The sequence below is a fragment of the Microcaecilia unicolor genome, chromosome 4, assembly GCF_901765095.1.
Source record: "Microcaecilia unicolor chromosome 4, aMicUni1.1, whole genome shotgun sequence".
NCBI classification, from domain to species: domain Eukaryota; kingdom Metazoa; phylum Chordata; class Amphibia; order Gymnophiona; family Siphonopidae; genus Microcaecilia; species Microcaecilia unicolor.
In genome coordinates this window covers 167,816,696-167,841,614 of record NC_044034.1, presented here as the reverse complement: position 1 = coordinate 167,841,614, position 24,919 = coordinate 167,816,696, and the positions used below count along the sequence as shown (strand labels likewise).

The following is a 24,919-nucleotide window of genomic DNA, read 5'->3' as shown; positions in this document are numbered from 1 at the left end:
TTGGTGGGTGGACCCTAGAGGACGGGGGAGGAGGGAAGGGGAAGGGATAGTAGGGAAGGGGGGGATACTAGGCGGGGGGAAGGGTGGGTATGTTTTAGGCCAGAGGCGGGAGGGGAGGTTAGGGACTAGACCAATCATTCATCCACTAGCTTGTTCTGCATGGACGTTAGATGGCGAACTTAAAACTTTTGACTTATAACATAAAGGGGCTGAATTCTCCCTATAAGAGGCATGCATTGGGGCGAGAACTCCGTTTGATGCACCCCCAGGTGGTCTTTTTGCAGGAAACTCATCTTCGTAGGAAGAATGAGGGGCTGCTCCCTTCTAAGTTGTATCCCTTGATGTGTTGTGCATCAGACGTGAAAGGGGCTCAAAAAAGAGGGGTGGCCATCATGTTTCATAAAGATCTTCAGGTCCAGATCCTGCATGAGAAGCGTGAAGTGGAGGGACGTTATCTTTTTGTACATGTTATGCTGGAGCAGGAGGAGTGTAAGCTGGCCTGTGTGTATGCCCCTAACGAGAGGCAGGAACGTTTCTTCCTGCGTCTCCAGAAGGATCTGCAGTCATTTGCCAGGGGTAGGGTGCTGGTGGCAGGAGATTTTAATGCGACCATGCAGCCAGGCCTTGACAGGTCAGCACCTCCGACTCCAAGTGATAACAGAGTCTCTCAGGCTTTGAAGAACTTGGTGGATGGACTGGGACTTTGTGATGGGTGGAGACAAGGGAACCCGAGAGGGAGAGATTACACTTACTATTCCCAGGTGCACTTGTCCTATTCTAGACTGGACTATATATTTGTTGAAAAGACTATGCTAAGCGGGGGAGGGGATTATTCTATTGGGAACATTTCAATTTCAGACCACGCACCTGTCTGGGCGGTTATCCCCTCCCTTCGGGAGGAGGTGCGAGATAGAAGATGGTCTCTCAATAATTGCATGTTACAAGACCCAGACACGGTGGAAGGCTTTGTCCCAATTATGAAGGAATATTTTGATATCAACATAGACTCGGGCCCCACCTTGGGAGTGGTGTGGGACGCCTTCAAAGCAGTGGCCAGGGGATATTTTATTAAGTGTGCAAGTGGCAGAACCACGGCACGCAAGGCGCGTCTGGTTCAATGTATGGAGAGACTGGGGGTGCTGGAGAGTAAATATAGGGTTACAGGCTCTGTTTCGGACTATCGTAGACTTCAGGAGGTAAGACTGGAACTGACTGAGTTGCATGAAGAGAGTTTGCAGTTTGTACGTGCCCGTTTAAAACAGATTTATTATGAAAGTACAAACAAGCCGGGCAGATTATTGGCAAACAAATTGCGAAAGATGAGGGCTGACCAACAAATTTTGAAAGTGAAAGATGACAAAGGGTCCCTATTGCATTCCTCAGCCCAGATTAGGGACAGATTTGCCCAGTATTATGAATCGCTATACAGGGAGGATGCTGCTGTACAGAGGCTTGCCAGTGCTCTCAGAGCAGAAAAGGAGGGAATTGGAAGCCCCGGTGCAAATAGATGAAGTACTTCAAGTAATCAACTCTCTGCCTAATGGCAAGGCACCAGGTTTAGATGGGTACCTTTGGGGGGGGGGGGGTACTGGCACCGTACTTAACAATGGTTATCAACTCAGTGCGGGAAGGAGACAGGTTGCCCCAATCGATGATGGAAGCTTGGGTGGCAGTAATCCCAAAACCAGGCAAGGACAAGACAGAATGTGCTTCCTATCGACCCATTTCGATACTTAATGCTGATGTAAAGATACTGGCAAAGGTGCTCGCCAACCGTCTGGGGGAGGTGCTTCCCACTCTAATACATCCAGACCAAGTTGGTTTTGTAGCTAAGAGGCAGGCGATGGATAATATACGTAGAACGTTGAATTTAATACATCGTGCAAAAGTAAAGGCCATTCCGATAATGCTACTGGGATTAGATGCAGAGAAGGCATTCAATAGGGTCCACTGGGGGTACCTAGACAAAGTGTTGCAGCAAGTGGGGATTGGGAATTTCTATAGGTATTGGATCCGGGCTCTTTATTCGGCTCCACAAGCCTGTGTGAGAATTAATGGGGGCCTTTAGGCTGGGAAGAGGAACTAGACAGGGGTGTCCTCTGTCTCCCTTGTTGTTTGCTCTGGCAATGGAGCCATTGGCGGCGGCAATAAGTGAGAACGAGGATATCTCTGGAGTAGGGGTAGGGGCCCAGGAACATAAGTTTTTGCATTATTTGCTGATGATGTTCTCCTATACATGACAAAGCCAGTGGTATCACTTCCCAATTTGATGAGGGAAATCGAGGGGTATTCTAGGATTTCAGGTTACAAGCTCAATGCTAGTAAATCGATTGGTATGACTGTCGGCCTTCAACCGAGGGTGTCGGATGCTTTGAAGACATCCTTTGCTGTTAAGTGGGCAGAAAGGGAAATAAGGTATCTAGGGGTGCAAATCCCAAAACATTTGCCTGACCTGTTTGAAGTTAACTACCCGGGACTTTAAAAAGAAATATTAAGAGACTTGGACCGCTGGATGTCTACGGGACTGTCCTGGTTGGGGCGTATCGCCACAATAAAAATGAATGTGTTGCCACGTTTACTGTACTTATTTCAAGTAATTCCTATGCGTATGTCCAGGGCTTTTTTGTCCGGTCTCCAAGATAGCATAAATAGGTTCATTTGGAATCAGAAAAGACCAAGGCTCCCCAGAGCACTTCTCTATAAGATTAGAAAGAAGGGAGGCCTGGGAGTACCTAACCTCTTTTGGAATTATTGTGCCACGCAGGCACGCACGGTGGTGGCGTGGTTTAGAGCAGATGAGCATAAACTCTGGGTCCATCTGGAGCAATCCCTGGTTGGTTCCCGTAGGTTAGGGCATTTAATGTGGATGCCAGCGAGGCATAGAGGTCAGGTAGACAAATTCCCACCTACAGTACAGGCTACATTTTATTACTGGGACCATAAGTTTGGCGATCATCAGCCCTGCACTTCTGGCCTAGCGCCGATAGCGGACAACCCCGGGTTCCCCCCGGGGGTGGGGGACACGATTTTTCATAGATGGGCTAAAAATGGACTAGATATGTGGGGACAGCTGCATCTAGGAAGCAAAGTGACACCCTTTGAGAACCTGGTGGAAGACTATAGACTCAAGTCGGAGGACCATTATGCATATTTACAGGCACTACACTACTTGCGGGGACCCACTTACGTGGGATGTACGAAGAGGGAAGCACACCCCCTGGATGTTATATGTGTGGACTTTAAGACTACACGTGGCTTGATATCTTCTCTTTATACCCACTTGTCAGATTGCCACAAACCCTCCCTTACACACAGGAGGAGGTGGGAACAGGAGTTGAATTTCACTTTGCCAGACGAGGCCTGGGCGCAGCTGGAGGGTAGTTTAATGAAATCTGTAAGATCGGTGGCCTTACAGGAGAACACATTAAAGGTTTTCTACAGGTGGTATCTCACGCCAGTAAGGCTGCACCACATGTACCCATCAGTGACGAAATCATGTTGGAGGCAGTGTGGGGAAGTGGGAAATATGGGTCATATATGGTGGAACTGCCGTAAGGCACAAGCGTACTGGAGGGGGGTTCAGGCTAGGCTCCAAAAATGGATAGGAAGGCTTGTGCAGTGGCATCCCCTGGTCTTTGTGCTAGGAAAGCAGCCTGCGGGACTAAGGTTGAGTCAATGGTTGCTGGTGAGGGGAGCTCTGCAGGCAGCACGGACTAACCTGGCAAGGCATTGGAAGGCCCCGAAGGTTCCCTCGCTGTCAGATTGGATCACGAAAGTCAAATATATATGTGAGATGGAGAGACTGACGGCTGTGAAAAGAAGACTGGTGCCCAAATGGGAGAAAGTGTGGCTGCCTTTTCTGAATGCAAGTTCGGGATAGTTGATGTTTGGTCTGAAATGGGGGGGGAGGGGAGGGGGGAAGGGAAGGATGGGTAATAAAAAATTGTATAAAAACATGAAGTATATACTGTGGTTATGGTGGGACCAATGACACTTAAAGTACCTCTTGAAACTATTCACACTGGTGTTTGGCCCATTTGGAATATGATGTTATGAGCTGTGTTAACAATGTTCTTTCTGTATTATGTTCTTAATGCTCAATAAAGGATTCTATAAATTAAAAAAAAAAAAAAAAAAAGATTTGCATATTGTTAGCTATGGGGAAGTTGGGAGGGAGGCATTAAATGTGACCGCTCCACTGGTGGAGCATTAAGATTGGGGCAGGGAGCTCAGGGAGTGGAGGAGGAAGGGGGGAGGTGGTGGGACTAGGGGGAGAGGGGTAGGAATTCAGAAGCTTTTACGTGGTGTAAGCGGGGACTGGGGGAATCATATATGCGGGTTCATGTGTTGGTAGGTGGTGGACGGAGGCTGGGACGTCCCCCCTTATTGGGTACAGTAGTTCATGTTACGTCAATAGCATTGGCTGAAGTTTGGATATGGTACGTTTGGTGACATGGAATGTGGGTGGGATAAATTCCCCAGTTAAATGTTCAAAACTCTTGCAACAATTACACAGACATAAAATTGACATAGCCCTATTATGAGACACACCTTAATGCCTTAGAACATGGGAAGTTGAAAATGTGGTGGGTAGGAGAGTGCTTGGCAGCGGCATCCCAGAGGAGGAAGGGAGGGGTGGCAGTTTTGTTTAAAAAGGGGTTGGTGGAAAAAGCACAGATAATAAAGGCAGACTCAGAGGGTTGTTTTATATTGGTCCAAGCTGTTATTAATCACCTTACAGTTTACATTTGTAACCTGTATGCTCCTAATCAGTACAGTAAGAAATTTTATCAGACCATAATTAACCTGTTAATCTCAAAAGAGTATTCCCCTTCAGTGATGTGCGGAGATTTTAACGCGGTATGGGACCCTAATGTAGATCGTTCAGTACCTGTGCAGAATTCACCATATTATGTGAATAAGGGTTTACTTCGTTTGAGTCATCTTTTGGACGTAGTGGGTGTATGGAGGGAGTTACACCCCTCAGACAAAGACTATACTCACTTATCTAGGGCACATGCCACACAGGCACGTATCAATTATTTGCTGGTACCTAGAGGGGAGTTTGGTAGGGTGAAAAAAACGAAAATAGGGCCTTATGCTGTTTCAGATCATGTATGGGGTATGGATGGATTGGTCTTTGGGGCCATCTGAGGCACGCAAGGGTAGGTGGAGATTCCCATTAGCGTTGTATAATGATCCACCATTTAAACAGCGACTCTTGAATAAATGGGAAAGTTATAAATTAACTAATGTAGAACACGTAGAGGACCCGGTGTTATTTTGGGAGGCTGCCAAGGCAGTACTTAGGGGGAAATTATAAGCTATACACACTACATAAGAGTCTCTCGGGATAAAGAAATATTGCGGTTGGGGACTCTACTGCGGAGGGCCCGGCAGCGCTATGGGCAATCCCATGCAGGGAAAGGTCGCCAAAAACTGTCAGAAATACAAACTGCATTGAATTCGCTTTTACATCTGTGAGCAACTAAATCACAAACATATTATAAATATCAACTTTATAGGCATGGTAATAAAGCAGGTAGGCTGTTGGCAAGGTTGGCATGCCCGCGAGGAGGGGTACAGAATATTCTCACAATTCAGATTAGTACGGGACAAGTTGTCCACACAGACGAGGGCATTTGCGAAGCTTTTTATAATTATTACTGTAAACTATATGGGGAACCCAAAGAGGAGGGCCTTCCAGGAGACTTATACTTAAACAACATAAAGCTGCCCTCACTTAGTAAGAAAGAGAGGGAGCACTTGAATGCTCCAATTTCAGAAGACGAAGTGGCAGTGATGATAAATCAGAGCCCACTATTGAAAGCACCAGGAATAGATGGCTTTAGGGCAGAATTTTACAAATTGATTGGCTTGGAAATTATCCCCCTGTTAAATAAATGTGTGGATGAAGAAGCACTACCCCCCTCGCTAGCAATGGCTCAAAATTATAGTTTTACCTAAGCCAGGTAGAGACCCTACAAGACCGGAATCCTACAGACCTATATTGCTCAAACTATGAGGCAAAGCTGTTTGCTAAATAATGGTGAACTGCCTGGCTATGGTTTTACCTAATCTGATACACGAGGCACAAGTGGGGTTTGTGGGAGGAAGAACGGTAGCTAAGAACCTAGGTACCATTCTGTCCGCACTAGAATATAGATGTCGGCGGGACTTCCCGTCAATTCTTATCAGCTTTGACGCTGAGAAAGCCTTTGACAAGGTGCATTGGGAGTTTCTTTTCGCCTCCTTTAAGGCCTATGGGTTTGCGTTTTGTTTCAGTAATTAAGGGATTATATGCTGACCCTCAGGCACGGGACTCAGTTAATGGGCGGGAACCCTTTAGAGTACTTCGGGGTACGCGACAGGGATGCCCCCTTTCCCCGTTTCTCTTTGTACTATAATTGGATCCTCTGATAAGAGATATAATGGAGAACCCCGATATCCAGGGAGTTCAGCTTGGTCCCCATTGTTTCAAGCTGGCAGCTTTTGCTGACGACTTGTTGGTCCACTTAAGAAGCCCGAAGACCTCCTTACAGGTTTTGTTAGATTCTTTTAAGAAATATGGGGATTTCGCAGGATGCCGTCTTAAGAGAAATCAGAGGCCTTACCGTCTTCGCCATAAGTAAAGGCCCTATGGGGTTCAGAGTTTCCTCTAAGGTGGGCTGCTGGCTCCTTTAAATACTTAGGGATCTACCTGACAATAGATATAGGAGTTCTGTATAGATTAAATATAACGGCTCTAATGGAGGCCACCAGGAATCAATTAACTACTTGTGTTCTTAATGGAAAGAGTGGGGTTAGTACAAATGGTCATATTTCCCTGGTGGTTATATGCACTTCAGAGTTTACCACTGAGGTTACTGCAGAAAGATCTGAGGGGTGCATATAAATTATTTAGTAAATTTTGCTGGGCAGGCAAAAAGCCGAAACTCAGGATGCATAGGTTGCGTGGCTCTTGGAGTCAGGGTGGAGGGGGGATTCCGGATTTAAAACAATATAACTGGGCATGCCTACTGAGGCATCTGGGAGATTGGTTTGGACAGACGCAAATTCATACACCGATAGAATCAGAAAAGGCACTTTATGCCCCTTATGATTTTTACTTGTTGCTGTACCTTGGGAGGGCCCAAATTCCTGGACCTCTGAAGGAGAATATATTGCTGAATTCAATGTAGGATGTATGGAGGGTGATAGTGAATAAATTGGGGGGCAACGCATATGTTTCGAATCAGCAGTCCTTGAGGTGCAATGTAACTTTCCAGCCGGGGATAGATAACCCTACTTTTCAACTCTAGGAACAACGGGGCATTGTAAGATTGGAGCACTTACTGTCGAGTGAGGGAGAAATTATAAACTTTGAACAACTCCAAGAAAGGGTGGGTGTTTCATGGGGCAATCGTTTTGCCTTTTCCCAGATTAGACACTATACATCCTCCCTCAATAGGTCAGCTTTGCGGGTCCCTTTGGGCGCATGGAGTAGAGACTTTTTCCAGGAAGTGTAGGATACTCAGTATCCAACCTGCGTAAGGCCCTGCTAAAAGGAGATCCGGATAGGGATTTTACTTGCTTAAAATCCAAATGGGCGGAGGACCTAGGGGTGGCTATAGGGGATTGGGATATTGCTGCCACACTCCATTGTTGACTAAAGATGCAAGACTAAGAGAATGTGGGTATAGGGTAATGCTTAGAGCATATATGACTAAGGCTCAATTGGCACATGTGGAGGGCGAGGGGCGATCATAATTGTTCCAAATGTAAACTGTTCACTCACACTATTGCACACGCTTTCTGGAGCTCCCCGAAAATTAAACCCTTTTGGGAGCAGATCAAAAGATTTATGTCAAATGTTAGCTCGAGATACAGGTGGCTCAGTGGAACAATTGCTACTTGATGCTCCTAGGGCCTTTACTAATATGAACTGAAATGTTATTTTACAATATTTGATATCTCCAGACCCTCCTGCATATTGGCATTGGAGGAATCAGATTCATTTATTAGCATCCTGAGAGGCTAGGGATGCAAGGAACTCCTCAAAGGGGCGTAAATCCTTCCTGGCGATCTGGAACCCATATCTCCAGACCTTAAGCCCACAGGGGCTTAGTTTCCTGCTTAATACTTTATAAGACATGATTGAGTTAGGTCATTCCCACTCAGTGATGGTGAGATCTGATAGTTTCTGAAGGGGGGAGGGGGGTGGGGTTGTGGGTAGGGTGGAATATGATAATGGGGGGAGGGGAGGGAGAAAAATGGGTAAAACTTTGATGATGGAAGGAAGGATGCTATATGTTTACTGTTTTACTGAGTAAAGCTGGTAATTTACAATACTGTCTACTCAACGTTCTGGTTTTGTGACATGTTGATTCATCAATAAAATTGTTGAAAATAAATAGGAGGACATTTTTTCACTCAACGAATAGTTAAGCTCTTTAACTCTTTGCCAGAGGATGTGGCAACAGCGGTTAGCATATCTGGGTTTAAAAAAAGTTCTGACAAGGTCCTGGAGGAAATCCAGTCTGCTACTGAGACAGACATGGGGAAGCAACTACATGCCCTGGGATTTGTAGCATGGAATGTTGCCACAATTTGAGTTTCTGACAGGTACTTGTGACCTGACTTGCCCACTGTTGGAAACAGGACACTGGGCTACATGGACCATTGGTTTGACCCAATATGGCTACTCTTATGTTCATTGTTGACAGAAACTGTGGTGTCTAGAAAGTTGACTTTTTAAGTTGAAATCAGGTTCCTCTTTCTGTTGCATGATGTGTCAGGCCGTCTCCCCCTCCCCCCCTTCACCCCAAGAAATTGGATTCAGTGTAAGCTCTCTCCCTTCCTCTATTTTTCTGTTATGTACATTGCTTTTTGTTACTTCTCTTTTACATTTTTAAATTTGTAAGTCGCATAGATGTTCTTGTAATATGCAGTACAGCAAGATTAATAATCAAAACATCAGCATAAATAAAAACCTAGAACCCCAGTGACCACAATAGTTATCCAATAGTTGTATAAAAGATTAGAAAGTAGAGGGGATAAAGATGTTCCTTGAAGTAAATTGAAAAAAGGAAGAAAAAAAATTCTCCTCACCAATACAGCTGTGACACTGACTCAAAACCAAAAAAAGCCAATTTAACCCAATACCTGAAACGCCCAAATATTTACAACTTTTAAAAGCAGCTTATGATCCATCAAATCAAAAGCTATAGTCAAATCATATACAAAATATAGGAATGGCATTTTATCAAGATTAAAGTACTTAAGTATTGCCATACTGGGACAGACCGAAGGTCCATCAAGCCCAGCATCTTGTTTCCAACAAATATCTGGCAAGATCCCGAAAAAGTTCAATACATTTTATGATGCTTATCCCAAAAATAAAGCAGTGGATTTTCCCCAAATCAATTTAATAATAGTCTATGGACTTTTCCTTTAGAAAGCTTTCCAGACATTTTTTTAAACCCCGCTAAGCTAATGGCTTTTACCACATTCTCTGGCAACAAATTCCAGAGTTTAATTACACTTTGAGTGCAGAAACATTTTCTCCGATTCATATTAAATTTACTACTTTGTAGCTTCATCGAATGCCCCCTTGTCCTAGTACTTTTGGAATGAGTAAACAAACAATTCACGTCTACCCGTTCCACACCACTCATTATTTTATAGACCTCTATCATCTCTCCCCTCAGCCATCTTTTCTCCAAGCTGAAGAGCCCTAGACGCTTTAGCCTTTCCTCATAGGGAAGTCATCCCATCCCCTTTATCATTTTTGTCGCCCTTCTCTGCACCTTTTCTAAATTCCACTATTTTTTTTTTTTTTTAGATGCAGCGAGCAGAATTGAACACAACATTCGAGGTGCAATTGCACCATGGATTGATACAAAGGCATTATAACGTCCTCATTTTTGTTTTCCATTCCTAATAATACCTAACATTCTATTTGATTTCTTAGCCACCGCAGCACATTAAGCAGAGGGTTTCAACATATCATCATCAACAACACAGAGATCCCTTTCTTGGTCGGTGACTCCTAACATGGAACCTTGCATTACGGAGCTATAGTTCGGGTTCCTCTTTCAAACATGCATCACTTATTCACATTAAACATTATCTGCCATTTAGACGCCCAGTTTCATAAGGTCCACTTGTAATTTTTTACAATCCTCTTGCGATTTAACAACATTGAATAACTGTGTCAGGAAATTCAATTACCTCACTAGTTACTCCCATCTCTAGATCATTTATAAATATATTTAAAAGCAGCAGTCCCAGCACAGACCACTGGAGAACCCCACCATCTACCCTTCTCCATTGAGAGTACTGACCGTTTAACCCTACTCTCCGTTTTCTATCCTTTAACCAGTTTTTAATCCACAATAGGACACTACCTCCAATCCCACGACTCTCCAATTTCCTCTGGAGCCTTTCATGAGGTACTTGTCAAACGCCTTTTGAAAATCCAGATACACAATATCAACCAGCTCGCCTTTATCCACATGTTTGTTCACCACTTCAAAGAAATATAATAGACTGGTGAGGCAAGATTTCCCTTCACTAAATCCATGTTGGCTTTGTCTCATTAATCCATGCTTTTGAATATGCTCTGTAATTTTGTTCTTTATAATATAGTCTCTACCATTTTGCCCAGCACCGACGTCAGGCTCACTGGTCTATAATTTTCCGGATCCCCTCTGGAACCTTTTTTAAATATCGTCATTATATGGAATACCCTCCAATCTTCCGGTACCACACTCAATTTTAAAGATAAATTACATATTACTAACAATAGTTCTGCAAGTTCATTTTTCAATTCTATCAGTACACTGGGATGAGTAACATCCGGTCCAGGACATCTGCTGCTTTTCAATTTGTCAAATTGCCCCATTACATCCTCTAGGTTTATAGAGATTTCATTCAGTTTCTCTGACTCGTCAGCTTTGAATAACATTTCTGGCAACGGTATCTCTCCCAAATCTTCCTCGTTGAAGACTGAAGCAAAGAATTCATTTAATCTCTCCGCTATGGCTTTGTCTTCCCTGATTGTCTCTTTTACCCCTCGTTCATCTAGCAGTCCAACAAATTCTTTTGCTGGCTTCTTGCTTTAAATATACCTAAACAAAGTTTTACTATGGTGTTTTTGCCTCCAGTGCAATCTTTTTTTTTTCCAAAGTCCCTCTTTGCCTTCTTTATCAGCACTTTGCATTTGACTTGACATTCCTTATGCTGTTTCCTATTTTTTTCTGAAGGATTTTCTTTTAACTCTAATAGCTTCCTTCACCTCACTTTTTAACCATGCTGGCTGTCATTTGGTCTTCCTCCCTCCTTTTTTAATACATGGAATATATTTGGCCTGGGCTTCCAGGATGGTATTTTTAAAACAGCATCCACGCCTGATGCAAATTTTTGACCCTCGCAGCCGCTCCTCTAAGTTTTTTTTTCACCGTTCTTCTCATTTTAACATAGTCTCCTTTTTGAAAATTAAAACACTAACGTATTGGATTTCCTGTTTATACTTACTCCAAAGCTAATATCTAATCTGGTCATATTATGATCACTGTTATCAAGCGACCCATCACCATTACATCCCGCACCAGATCATGCGCCTCACTAAGGACTAAGTCTAGAATTTTTCCCTCTCGTTGGCTTCTGTACCAGCTGCTCCATAAAGCTGTCCTTGATTTTGTCAAGGAATTTTACCTCCCTAGCATGCCCTGATGTTACATTTACCCAGACAATATTGGGGTAATTGAAATCAATACCTTTAGTCCAAAAATTCTACAATTTGTCAGTGTTTGAAGGGTGATAACAGTATATAAACATGTAAGATGGTGGAGAAAAAAAAGACCGCAGTGAAAACCGGACATACCTCTTACAAAGGAAAATCCTTAAATAGAGAGGGGACCTCTTAATCATTAGTCTCAAAAAAACTCCACATACTACTCTTTCATGTTACAAAACATAACGCCCTTTCAAATCACTGTAAAGGAAGGCAAAAAAATGCAGCTAAATGCCGTTACTTAGCTTGGATAGTGGATTCAGTATAACTCTCTTTCTTCCGTGCAGTATCTATCACAGTCCATTCCTGCACTCTGCTTAATCCCGACAGGGTAGCCCTGTTTCACCAATCAGATGGCTGCCTCAGGGGAAAACACCAAACAATCTTTCCAAAAATACCCAAGTCTCGACCCACGCCTTCACTGCAATTTTACATCTCCTCAGGAATGGCGGTCGACTTCCCCACTTCCGGCGTTGGTTATAAATCTGCAACGTCTGATCTCATCACATTTACGTCATCAAGTCACGTATTTTCAAAGAAAAGCCTTCCATTCAATGGAGACATTTAATCCACCCGGCATCACAGATCGTAAGTTAAATATCCACCTCTGCTCTTTTTGTCGTAAAATTTTTCTAATATCACCGCTTCATTCTGTAACCTGCACTTGCTCAATCACAACGCATTTTAAATCAGAAAATTGATGATGTTCACTCATACAATGAGATACCATGGGCTCATAAGTTCTGTTGGTCTGAATACAATGTCTATGTACAATTAATCGAGTCTTCAAAGTTCGAGAAGTCTGGCCCACATAATGCAATCCACAAGGGCAGCTAATAATGTAAATGACGTTTCTAGATGTACAGTCTAGCATGCAGATCATAAGATGGTATTTGTCATACTACATACCGTGCAATTTTTGTAGAATTTTTGGACTAAAGGTAATTGAAATCACCCATTATTATTGTATTGCCCAGTTTGTTAGCCTCCCTAATTTCCGATAACATTTCTACATCCGTCTGTTCATCCTGGCCAGGTGGACAGTAGTACACTCCTATCACTATCCTTTTCCCCTTTACACATGGAATTTCAATCCATAGGGATTCCAAGATGTGTTTTGTTTCCTGCAGAATTTTCAATCTATTTGATTCAAGGCCCTCCTTAGCATACAATGCTACCCCTCCACCAATTCGATCCACCCTATCACTACGATATAGTTTGTACACCGGTATGACAGTGTTCCACTGGTTATCCTCCTTCCACCAGGTCTCAGAGATGCCTATTATGCCTAAATTTTTCATTTAGTGCAAAACTAGTAAAAAAGGCCCGTTTCTGACACAAATGAAACGGGCGCTAGCAAGGTTTTCCTCGGAGTGTATATGTTTGAGAGAATGTATGAGAGAGTGACTGAATGTGCGAGTGTGTGTGAGAGAGAGAGTGAGTCTGGGTGCGAGTGTGTCAGAGAGTGTGTGTGTGTGTGAGAAACAGTGTGTGCAAGTGTGTATGTGAGACACAGTGAGAGAGTGTTTCACACAGATACAGTGTATGCAAGAGAGGAGAGTGTGTGTGAGACACAGACTCTCTGTGCGACTGAGTGTATGAGACCAAGAGAGTGTGTGAGTGACTGTGACACAGAGAGTGAATGTGAGACAGAGTGAGAGAGAGAAAGACATTGACTGTGAGAGAGAAGAGTGTGTGTGTGTGTGACAGAGATACCTCCCCCCCCTCTCTCTCTCTCTGGTGTCTGAGCTTTACTGTGCAGGACGCTGAGCTCTGGCTGTGCTTCAAGAAACTGACCAATCCTATTTAATAGAATGCACCTCCAACATTCTGAAGCCAAGAAACCTCTTGTGGTTGGTCACTTCTGCTTGTGATGAACCCGGAAGTACGTGATGTCAATTCAGGAGATGGATACAGAGAGCAGGAATGCCTCAGCCATGCAGTCAGCTTCAGAATGTTGGAGGTGCGTTTTATTATATAGGATATTCTCTCTCATCTTATTTCTTAGGCTGCTGGCATTCGTATATAGACATTTCAAACTACGTTTGTTGTTCCTATTTATATCATATTCAGTACTTGACAGTATTAATTTGCAATCTTTTGTCTGAGTTTTAAGGACACCTGATATACTATGGTCTCTTTTCCAACCTATCGGGATACCCTATCTTCCCTGTTTTGGCGATATCTTTAAAAGATACCTTATTCCGAACCATGAGCTTTTGAGCGACTGTCGGCCTTTCCCCAGTCTCTAGTTTAAAAGCTGCTCTATCTCCTCTCTCTAAAAGCAGCTTATGATCTAACAAATCAAAAGCTGAAGTCAAATCATATACAAAATATAGGAATTGCATTTTATCAAACGAAGAACACATCTATAAGAATTTTACCTTTGCTTTCAAGGGTCCAGGTTGATTTCTTTATGCAGAGTTTTTTGGTTCCAGGCTCATAGAAAATCCCTCCAGGGCTTTGTTTCCTCTTTCTGGTCATTTTCTTCTCGATCTCAGGCTTCTGCAGCTTCTTCTCTTTCACCGATTTCTTAGGGGCCATTGTGATCAGCCTATATAAAACAAAAAAACCACACCATTTTTATATCTACATTTTTATTAGTAACCTTCTAGGGCAATGCATAAAATTGTATGAATATGTAACAATATTTCTCCGAGGACAAGCAGGCTGCTTGTTCTCACTGATGGGTGATGTCGTCGGCAGCCCCAGAACCGGAATTCTCCCTAGCAACAAAGAGTTTGCTAGCCTCGCGCTCCCGTGCACACCGCACATGCGCGACCGTCTTCCCTCCTGAACGCGAGCGTGCTCCTCAGTTGTTTTTTTCCGCGGCTCGGGACACTGCTTCGCTGCCATTCTCTGCCACAGAGACCCCCTCGCTGCGGTTCTTCAGACTCCCGTGAGTTTTTTTCGCCGATTCTCGGCCCCTTTTTGCGAACTTCTTCTTTAAAAAAAAAAAAAAAAAAAGAGAGTTTAGTTTCTCCTTTATTTTTCTAGAGTTCCAGTAAGTTTTCTTTTTTCTTCAGCGGCCATTTTGGGCCGCCCGTGCGGGACCCCCTTTTTTTCTCCGTCTTTGGTGTCCTTTTTTTCCCCCCCAACACCATCGCGTTTGACCTCGCCGGCGTGATTTTTCCGCCCATGTCCGCAAAGCCTACCAGCGGCTTTAAAAAGTGCACGTCATGCAACCGGACAATCTCGCTCACTGATAGACACGTTTCGTGTCTTCAGTGTTTGGGAGCTGGTCATCGTCCCAACGCCTGTATTTTGTGCCTCCAATTGAAAAAGAGGATTCAGGCGGCGAGATTGGCTCAGTGGAACATTTTGATCGGAGCCAGGTCCGGTCCTTCGGTATCGACGGAGTCGGCGGTATTGAGGTCATCGCCGGTATCGATGTCGGTACTGAAGACTGCATCGACATCCGGAGTGCAGGTAAGGGCTGTCCACAGGTCCAATGCTGGTGGCAGTGAGCCATCGAGCGGGTCACCTGTCTCGAGGACTCCTGTTCTACAGGCCCCCCGGGATCGACCTTCTTTGGACCCGGCCCTGAGGAGGCGTGTGGATTCCATGTCTTCCTCTTCGGTACCGGAGGGTACCGTTGGCGTGCTTCGGTCGGCTAAGAAGCATCGCCATTGGTCACCTTCCCGCCACGGTACCAAGAGTTCCAGGATGCCAAGGAATTCGGCACCTGAAAAGCGCCAACGCCGGGAGGATCGCTCGCCCTCCATTCAGGAGGTGTCGGTGCGCTCTACCCAGGACAGCCCGGTACCGCCTCCGAGCCCCAGACAGGTTCTGTCATCGTCGCCTGTACCAGCTCCTTTGCCTTTCTCTACAGCTACTCTGAACAAGAGCCTCCGGGCCATACTGCCAGAGATTCTGGGAGAGCTGTTGCGACCATCTCCAGTACTTTCGGTGCTTGTGCCGTCAGTACCGTTGAGGAAGGCAGCGGTTGGCTCATCGCCCATGGTGAGGTCTCCGTCCCCGGTGCTCGGGGGTCTTCCTCTCAACACCGCCACGAAGGACATCGTTCCTCGGCGTCGAGACGGGCCCAGCTTCGGACCAAGGTTCAGCAACTCATGTCCAATACCGATGGAGAGGACTCGTGGGAAGCGGAGGCGGACACCAGGTATTTCTTGGATGAGGAGTCCTGTGGTCTGCCTTCCGATCCTACTCCCTCACCTAAGAGGAAGCTTTCTCCCCCAGAGAGTCTGTCCTTCTCTTCATTTGTCCGGGAAATGTCTACGGCCATTCCCTTCCCTGTGGAGACGGTGGATGAGCCCAGGGCTGAGATGTTCAAGGTCCTGGAATATCCATCTCCACCTAAGGAATCCACCACAGTTCCTCTTCATAATGTCCTTAGGCAGACATTGTTGACGAACTGGGTGAAGCCATTAACTACTCCCCACATTCCCAAGAAAATTGAGTCCCAGTACCGAACCCACGGGGACCCAGAGTTAATGAAGACCCAATTGCCTCATGACTCTGGGGTGGTGGATTTGGCTCTTAAGAAGGCCAAGAGTTCTAGGGATTACGCCTTGGCGACCCCTGGGCGTGAGTCTAGAACTATGGATTCTTTTGGGCAGAAGGCCTACCATTCTCTGCTATGCTCGTGTCCAAAATTCAGTCATACCAGCTCTACACGAGCATTCACATGCAGAATAATGTGCGGTAGTTGACGGACTTGGTGGACAAGCTCCCTTCTGAGCAAGCCAAGCCGTTTCAGGAGGTGGTCAGGCAGCTGAAGGCGCGTCGTAAATTCCTGTCCAGGGGTGCTTACGATACTTTTGATGTTGCATCCAGGGCCGCTGCTCAGGGTATAGTGATGCGCAGGCTCTCATGGATGGCTGCGTGCCACTGACCTAGACAGTAGAGTCCAGACGCGAGTGGCGGATGCGTCTTGCCGGGGAGATAATATTTTTGGCGAGAAGGTCGAACAGGTGGTAGAACACCTCCACCAGCGGGATACCGCTTTCGACAAGTTCTCCTCCCACCGGGCGCCTTCAGCATCTACCTCAACTGGTAGACAATTTTTGGGGGGAAGGAGGAATGCTCCCTACACTTTTAATAAGCGCAGGTACAATCCATCTTCCAGACAGCCGGCTCAGGCTAAACCCCAGTGCGCTCGTTCTCGTCAACAGCATGCGCCTCAGCAGGCCCCTGCAGCTCCCCAGCAAAAGCAAGGGACGGGCTTTTGACTGGCTCCAGTTGAGCATAGCAGACGTCAAAGTGTCCGTGCCAGACGATCTGCCGGTTGGAAGGAGGTTAAAGTTTTTTCACCAAAGGTGGCCTCTCATAACCTCCGACCAGTGGGTTCTGCAAATAGTCCGGCTAGGATACGCCCTCAATTTGATCTCAAAACCTCCAAATTGCCACCGGGAGTGCAGTCCTTCAGCTTCCAACACAAGCAGGTACTTGCAGAGCAACTCTCTGCCCTTCTCAGCGCCAATGCGGTCGAGCCCGTGCCACTGGGGCAAGAAGGGCTGGGATTCTATTCCAGGTACTCCCTTGTGGAAAAGAAAACAGGGGGATGCGTCCCATCCTAGACCTAAGGGCCCTGAACAAATACCTGGTCCGAGAAAAGTTCAGGATGCTTTCCCTGGGCACCCTTCTTCCCATGATTCAGGAAAACGATTGGCTATGCTCTCTGGACTTAAAGGATGCTTATACTCACATTCCGATACTGCCAGCTCACAGACATTATCTTCGATTCCATCTGGGAACACGGCATTTTCAATACTGTGTGCTACCCTTTGGTCTCGCCTCTGCACCCAGAGTATTCACAAAGTGCGTGGCTGTCGTAGCGGCGGCTCTACGCAGACTGGGCGTGCACGTGTTCCCCTATCTCGACGATTGGCTGGTGAAGAACACCTCAGAAGCAGGAGCCCTACAGACAATGCGGATGACTATTCAACTGGTTTGTGATAAATTATCCAAAGTCCCACCTTCTTCCAGTACAGAAACTAGAATTCATAGGAGCTCTGCTGGACTCTCAGACAGCTTGTGCCTACCTTTCCGAGACGAGAGACGACAATCTCCTGGCTCTCGTCCCTCAGGTGCGGGCATCTCAGCAGATCACGGCTCGGCAGATGTTGAGATTGCTCGGCCACATGGCCTCCACAGTTCATGTGACTCTCATGGCCCGTCTTCACATGAGATCAGCTCAATGGACCCTAGCTTCCCAGTGGTACCAAGCTGCCGGGAATCTAGAGGACGTCATCCACCTGTCCACGAGTTTTCTCGAATCCCTGCATTGGTGGCCAATTCGATCCAATTTGACCCTGGGACGTCCTTTTCAAATTCCTCAGCCGCAAAAAGTGCTGACTACGGATGCGTCTCTCCTGGGGTGGGGAGTTCATGTCGATGGGCTTCACACCCAAGGATATTGGTCCCTCCAGGAAAGACGATTTCAGATCAATCTTCTAGAGTTACGAGCGGTCTGGAACGCTCTAAAGGCTTTCCGGGATCGGCTGTCCAATCAAATTATCCAAATTCAGACAGACAACCAGGTTGCCATGCATTACATCAACAAGCAGGGGGGCACAGGATCTCGCCCTCTGTGTCAGGAAGCAGTCAGAATGTGGCTTTGGGCTTGCCGGAATGGCATGTTTCTTCAAGCCACGTATCTGGAAGGCGTAAACAACAGTCTGGCCGACAGGTTGAGCAGGATAATGCAACCTCACGAGTGGTTGCTCAACTCGAGAGTAGTACGCAAGATCTTCCAAGCGTGGGGCACCCCCTTGGTAGATCTTTTTGCCATTCAGGTCAATCACAAGGTCCCTCAATTCTGTTCCAGGCTTCAGGCTCATAGCAGACTAGCGTCGGATGCCTTCCTCCTTCATTGGGGGGAGGGCCTCCTGTATGTGTATCCTCCCATACCTTTGGTGGGGAAGACTTTACTGAAACTCAAGCAAGATTCCGGAACCATGATTTTGATTGCGCCTTTCTGGCCCCGTCAGATTTGGTGCCCTCTTCTTCTGGAGCTGTCCTCCGAAGAACCGTGGAGATTGGAGTGTTTTCCAACCCTCATCACTCAGAACGAGGGGGCGCTTCTGCATCCCAACCTCCAGTCCCTGGCCCTCACGGCCTGGATGTTGACAGCGTAGACTTTGCCTCCTTAGGTCTTTCAGAGGGTGTCTCCCGAATCTTACTTGCTTCCAGAAAAGATTCCACTAAAAAAAAGCTACTTCTTTTTATGGAGGAGGTTTACCATTTGGTGTGACAGCAAGGCCCTAGATCCTCGTTCTTGTCCTACACAGACCCTGCTTGAGTACCTTCTACACTTGTCTGGTCTCAAGACCAACTCTGTAAGGGTTCATCTTAGTGCAATTAGTGCATACCATTACCGTGTGGAAGGTAAGCCGATCTCGGGACAACCTTTAGTTGTTCGCTTCATGAGAGGTTTGCTTTTGCCAAAGCCCCCCATCAAACCTCCTACAGTGTCATGGGATCTCAATGTCGTTCTCACCCAGCTGATGAAACCTCCTTTTGAGCCACTAGATTCCTGCCATCTGAAGTACTTGACCTGGAAGGTCATTTTTTTGGTGGCAGTTACTTCAGCTCGCAGAGTCATGAGCTTCAAGCCTTGGTAGCTCATGCTCCTTATACCAAGTTTCATCATAACAGAGTAGTCCTCCGCACTCACCCTAAGTTCTTGCCGAAGGTGGTGTCGGAGTTCCATCTGAACCAGTCAATTATCTTGCCAACATTTTTTCCCCGTCCTCATACCCGCCCTGCTGAACGTCAACTGCACACATTAGACTGCAAGAGAGCATTGGCCTTCTATCTGGAGCGGACACAGTCCCACAGACAGTCCGCCCAAATGTTTGTTTCTTTTGATCCCAACAAGAGGAGAGTGGCTATAGGGAAACACACCATATCCAATTGGATAGCAGATTGCATTTCCTTCACTTATGCCCAGGCTGAGCTGACTCTTGAGGGTCATGTCACGGCTCATAATGTTCGAGCCATGGCTGAGTCAGTGGCCCACTTGAAGTCAGCCACTATTGGAGGAGATTTGCAAAGCTGTGACGTGGTCATCTGTCCACACATTCACATCTCATTACTGCCTACAGCAGGATACCCGACGCGACAGTCGGTTTGGGCAGTCGGTGCTGCAGAATCTGTTTGGGGTTTAGAATCCAACTCCTCCGCCCTAGGCCTATTTTTATTCTGTTCCAGGCTGCACTCTCAGTTGAATAAGTTAGGTCAATCTCTGTTATGTCCTCGCTGTTGCGAGGCCCAATTGACCAATGATTGTTGTTTTGAGTGAGCCTGGGGGCTAGGGATACCCTATAAGTGAGAACAAGCAGCCTGGCTTGTCCTCGGAGAAAGCAAAAGCTACATACCTGTAGAAGGTATTCTCAGAGGACAGCAGGCTGATTGTTCTCACAATCCCGCCCACCTCCCCCTTAGGAGTTGTGTCTTCCCTTTCTTTGCTTTTTACTGGACTGAGGAGCATACTCACGTTCGGGCGGGAAGACGGTCGCGCATGCGCAGTGCTCACGGGAGCACGAGGCTAGCAAACTCTTTGTTGCTAGGGAGAATTCCGGTTCTGGGGCTGCCGACGACGTCACCCATCAGTGAGAACAATCAGCCTGCTGTCCTCAGAGAATACCTTCTACAGGTATGTAGCTTTCGCTTTCTTGCCATTTCGTATTATGTAGGAGCAAAACTCTCTTATTGTAAAACAAAAAATACACTCATACAATGAAATCTACATTGTTGTTAAATGTAGAGAGACCATTTCTCTCACCAGGAATTTCCAGTATCTCACTCCCACTAAGTTTTTTCCTTCCCACTCTGGTATATAAGTAGCACTTATCCCTCGAAAGATGCCCCAAGCAGTAGCATCCTTCTGGTCCTGTATCCAAGGGTTTTCACATCTGTCACTGATGCCTTAGAGGAAACATCCTCTTACCTAATGATGACCCCACTAGCCAAGTCCTTATCCAACCAAGGCCTTAACCCCTTCATCTATGCAGACGATGTCACAATATACATTCCTTACAAATCTAAACTGACAGAAATTACTAATGAAATCAAGATCAGCTTGAACATCATGGACTCTTAGGCAAATGCATTTCAACTAAAACTCAAAGTCAACTAAAACTCAAAGAAAAAACACACTGTCTTATCCTCTCATCCCAACACAGCACGGCAACCCCACAATTATAAACACCCCAGATAACACCCTCCCTATCTCAGACAGCCTGAAAATCCTCGGCGTTACACTGGACCGCAACCTAGAGAGCCAAGTGACAGCCACAACAAAGAAAATGTTCCACCCAATGTGGAAACTCAAACGCCTGAAACAATTCTTCCCGAGGGAAACATTTTGCAACCTGATAAAATCAATGGTACTAAGCCATTTAGACTACTGCAATGGAATTTATGCGGGATGCAAAGAACAAACATTAAAGAAACTTCAGACCACTCAAAACAAGGCAGCTAGACTTATCTTTGGAAAAACGTGATTTGAAAGCACAAAACTCCTCCACAAAAAACTACACTGGCTCCCAAAGAGTGCATTGCTTTCAAAATCTGCACTCTGGTTCACAAAATTATCTACGGTGAAGCCCCAGGATACCTGACAGACCTGATCGACCTACCAACTAGAAACACATCCGAATCAACACGAATGTACCTAAATCTGCACTACCCAAGCTGCAAAGGACTCAAATACAAATCAACTTACGCATCCAGTTTCTCCTACATAAGCACACAACTGTGGAGTTGTCACGTTTACAAAAGCTGGAAACTGGGTTTGTGAGCCCTTGAGCCACTGCCGAGGAGTGGCAGTGGCAGGCAAAACCACCCCACGCTAGAGACAGGGCAGATCTCTGACAAACAGTTAGGATTCACCTGCACCTGGCCACTTTCCAAGAGTTGAGCTCAAGGCTTCAGGTGGCCGGCAGGACTTACTGGACAGGGCAGGACAGGCTAACAGCTAGGCAGCACAGGGACAGCAAGGCAGGGAAAGGATAAGCTAAAGGACAGGACTGAATGCTGCGAGCAGCCACTGAAACTGGGAACAAACACAGCCAGACACAAGACTGAACTGAAAGCTGCAAGCTGCCACTGAAGCAGGGAACAAACACAGATAAACCCAGAACTAGGCAAGACATGCAAACAAGACACAAGCAATACTCTAAACTAAACATAGACTAACTAGAACAGGCAAGACTTCAAGCAAGAACTAGAGCAAGGAAAAACTCAGGCTGAAGTGCAAAAGCACCAACATACCAGGGCCTTAGACGCAATGCAAAGTTAAAGCAGCCGGGTTTCAGAATGGCTAATAAGCCCAGCAGCACCTGGAGCTCAGCTGCAACAATCACCAGGAAACTACGGATGCTGTGTAGGTTCAATCCAAGCAAGCAAGTCTGGCAGCCCGGAAGATCCGGACCGGGCTTAAATCTGAACGGGCGACGGTCCACAGCAGCCACCGGTTCTGGCCATCAGAGGGTGAGGTGAGCACAGACGTAACAGGAGCGCATTACCAAAAGCCTTGAAAACTACGTACGTATTTATTTTATTTGTATCCCACACCTAAACTTCCGGAAAAAAATTAAAACTAACCAGTTTAAAAAGGCATCCCCTACCAATCCAACATAAATGCCTGATCCCTGCAACACAACAAAACTAAAGTACATAATGGACATAACACAACTCTACTGTTGTACGATTCCCTAATGTGACTGTGCCACATGAACTTTATCTTACCACAATATCACTTTGTATTTGTTCACACCGCAGTCTGCAAACGCCTCTCCAGTAAGCCACATTGAGCCTACAAATAGGTGGGAAAATGTGGGATACAAATAAAATAAATACTCCATCTAAGGTTCGCATGTCCCACTTTTGGCCCTTATATTTATTGACTATGCTGGATGGCTAAATTCTGCCTGAGGGGGGGGCCCTATTTTGACAATGTACCAGCTGCATTATCAAACAGCCTACTGCATTTTTCCTGCTTGTGCAGCTCTAACACCATACCTACTTCAGCTTTCTAGTACTTACTGAAATTAAACAAACCAGCACAAATAAATATTAATTAAAGGTATGAGTCCAAGGGTGACCCACGATTAGAGACCTTGTCAGTGACTCGTTTCATGCCGGGATCACTGCCCAACAATTCACTTCTTTCTTCATCAGTCTCAAATTTTTCACAATGGTCTATCTTTACGGCTACAGATATACATTGGCAAGTATTAGAATAAATCTATTTGGGTGTGGAGGAAGATGACGTGCATCTCTGCTGAACTTGAAAGAGCAGTGATGGATCTTCACATTTCATACGGTAGGAATGGCGGGTTTAAATTTATAAATTGACTGGTTCTCTTTAATATGATATAGGAGAATGGTCTCTGATTGGTTAGTCTATTATGAGAGTTTGTATAAGGGTGAAGTTAGAGAATTAAGCGCCATCTTGAAACATTTTGTAGATGCTGGGAGAATAATAGTGTCATTATAGGGATGTGGGCTAGTTTTGTAGATTTATTACTGTTGAGAGACTTGGTAAGTATTGCTGATTGTTAACATTTGTTTTCATTAGGATCGGGCCCCGATGCAGCAAAACATGGTATGTTGGCACAGGCGCAGGTCTAAGATAATTAGAAAATTTACCAAGATGCATTAAGTCTTAAAGAATTTTACAGTTTTTTTCCATGAAACATTTAGGTTATATATACAATAATAAAGACAGACCACGAAAAAGGGTAAATTAGGCCTTACCTGCTAATTTGCTTTCCTTTAGTCCCTCTGGACCGGCCCAGAATGTGACTGATGGGTTGTGTACGCCAGGGCTGTGGAGTCGGTACAAAAATCCTTCGACTCAGACTCCTCAGTTTATGGTACCTCCAACTCTGACTCCGACTCCTCAGTTTTTAATATGTATTTTTTTTGCATGTTGACTGAAAGAATGCAGTATGCAAGGCTGCATGTTAATGTTTGGGTTTAAAATCTATGTCACTGTGACTTTTTATTTATTAAAGAAACTATAAATATTCATTAATCCTAAAGTTTAAACAAAAACACATAAAAAAACAAGGTTATGTTTATTGTTTTCTTTATCAAGTATAAAGTCATCATAGCATTAGCAAGTATAAAAATCTGGAACAACCACATCCTTTGGAAATTCTAGAACATCCTTTGGAAATTAGAACAAAATCAAAGTTAACCTACATAAACCAAAACCATTTGGAAAATCTAAAACAACATATATTATTTAAACTTGGCATATATAGCTGTAGAATAGCTGTTAAACATAATCCAAAATTAACTAATATATTGTTCTTAGAAACAGAATTGCTTCTGCCAGATCCTCCTTCATAGAAGCCCTTAAATCTGATTTGATTATTTTCAGTGCTGAAAACAGTCTTTCAACACTGACTTGGGTGGGTGGCATTGCTGTTATGGTTCTAGCTGCATCACTGACAATCTCTGGATAAACAATGCTGGCTTCTTCTATAGTCAGTTTTGATGAGCGGTCAAACTTTTCCACTTCTTTTAATCCTTTAAAAAAAAACTCTTGCATGAATTTCTTTATATGGACATTTACAGGTTGCTTTTCCATGCTTAACCAACATCACTTTGTTTTTCAAGCTTCCATTTTGTCCAAATAGGCTTGAAAATTTTCTTCTTCATTTGAAGAGGATGACCCTGAGTTACCATTACCACCAGTATTTATAGCTTTAGCTTCATCCAGTGGTTTATGAGTTTCAGGTAGCAACCCTTTCATGCGAACTGCTATGTCATAGAGTGCCTGTTTTCCTGTAGCAATTTGGTCACTGCTCAACAAAATTTGGCTCATTGGATCAACATAAATAGCAGCTAAGAGAATTTGATTATCCAGCAAGAGCTCCTCTCTTTTCCTCATTGAAGATACAATGCCATCAGCAATTAACCCCCCACTTTTGTTAAGGTTATATATCAAGCCCTTCCATTCCAAGAAGAATTTACCTGGTGTTAAATCTTCATATTGCAGCTTCTTGGTAACAGCAAAAGGGTAAGAAAGTAGCCTAATTCTGTAACTTGAGCCCACTGGTTTTCTTTTAATTAAACATTTACATTGTCCAGTTCTTCAAGAAAGTCTTTTAGTTCAAGCAAATGCTTTATCATCAAGTAAGTGCTTCCCCAGCGCGTTGCTTG

General features: G+C 45.0%; 1 protein-coding gene across 8 annotated transcripts in view; it reads right to left on the bottom strand.

The window, feature by feature from the left end:
- The window catches only part of DDB2 (damage specific DNA binding protein 2), a 132,178-nt gene that overhangs the window by 66,385 nt on the left and 40,874 nt on the right, over positions 1-24,919 (bottom strand). For 7 of the 8 annotated variants that reach the window (XM_030200890.1, XM_030200891.1, XM_030200889.1 and 4 more), the window contains one exon: positions 14,161-14,330. In XM_030200890.1, coding sequence (XP_030056750.1) covers positions 14,161-14,320 — 160 coding nt within the window. In that variant the 5' untranslated portion in view covers positions 14,321-14,330. Of the gene's footprint in view, positions 1-14,160; positions 14,331-23,503; positions 23,526-24,919 lie in introns of those variants that run through there. The other variant, XM_030200893.1, reaches the window with a different exon arrangement.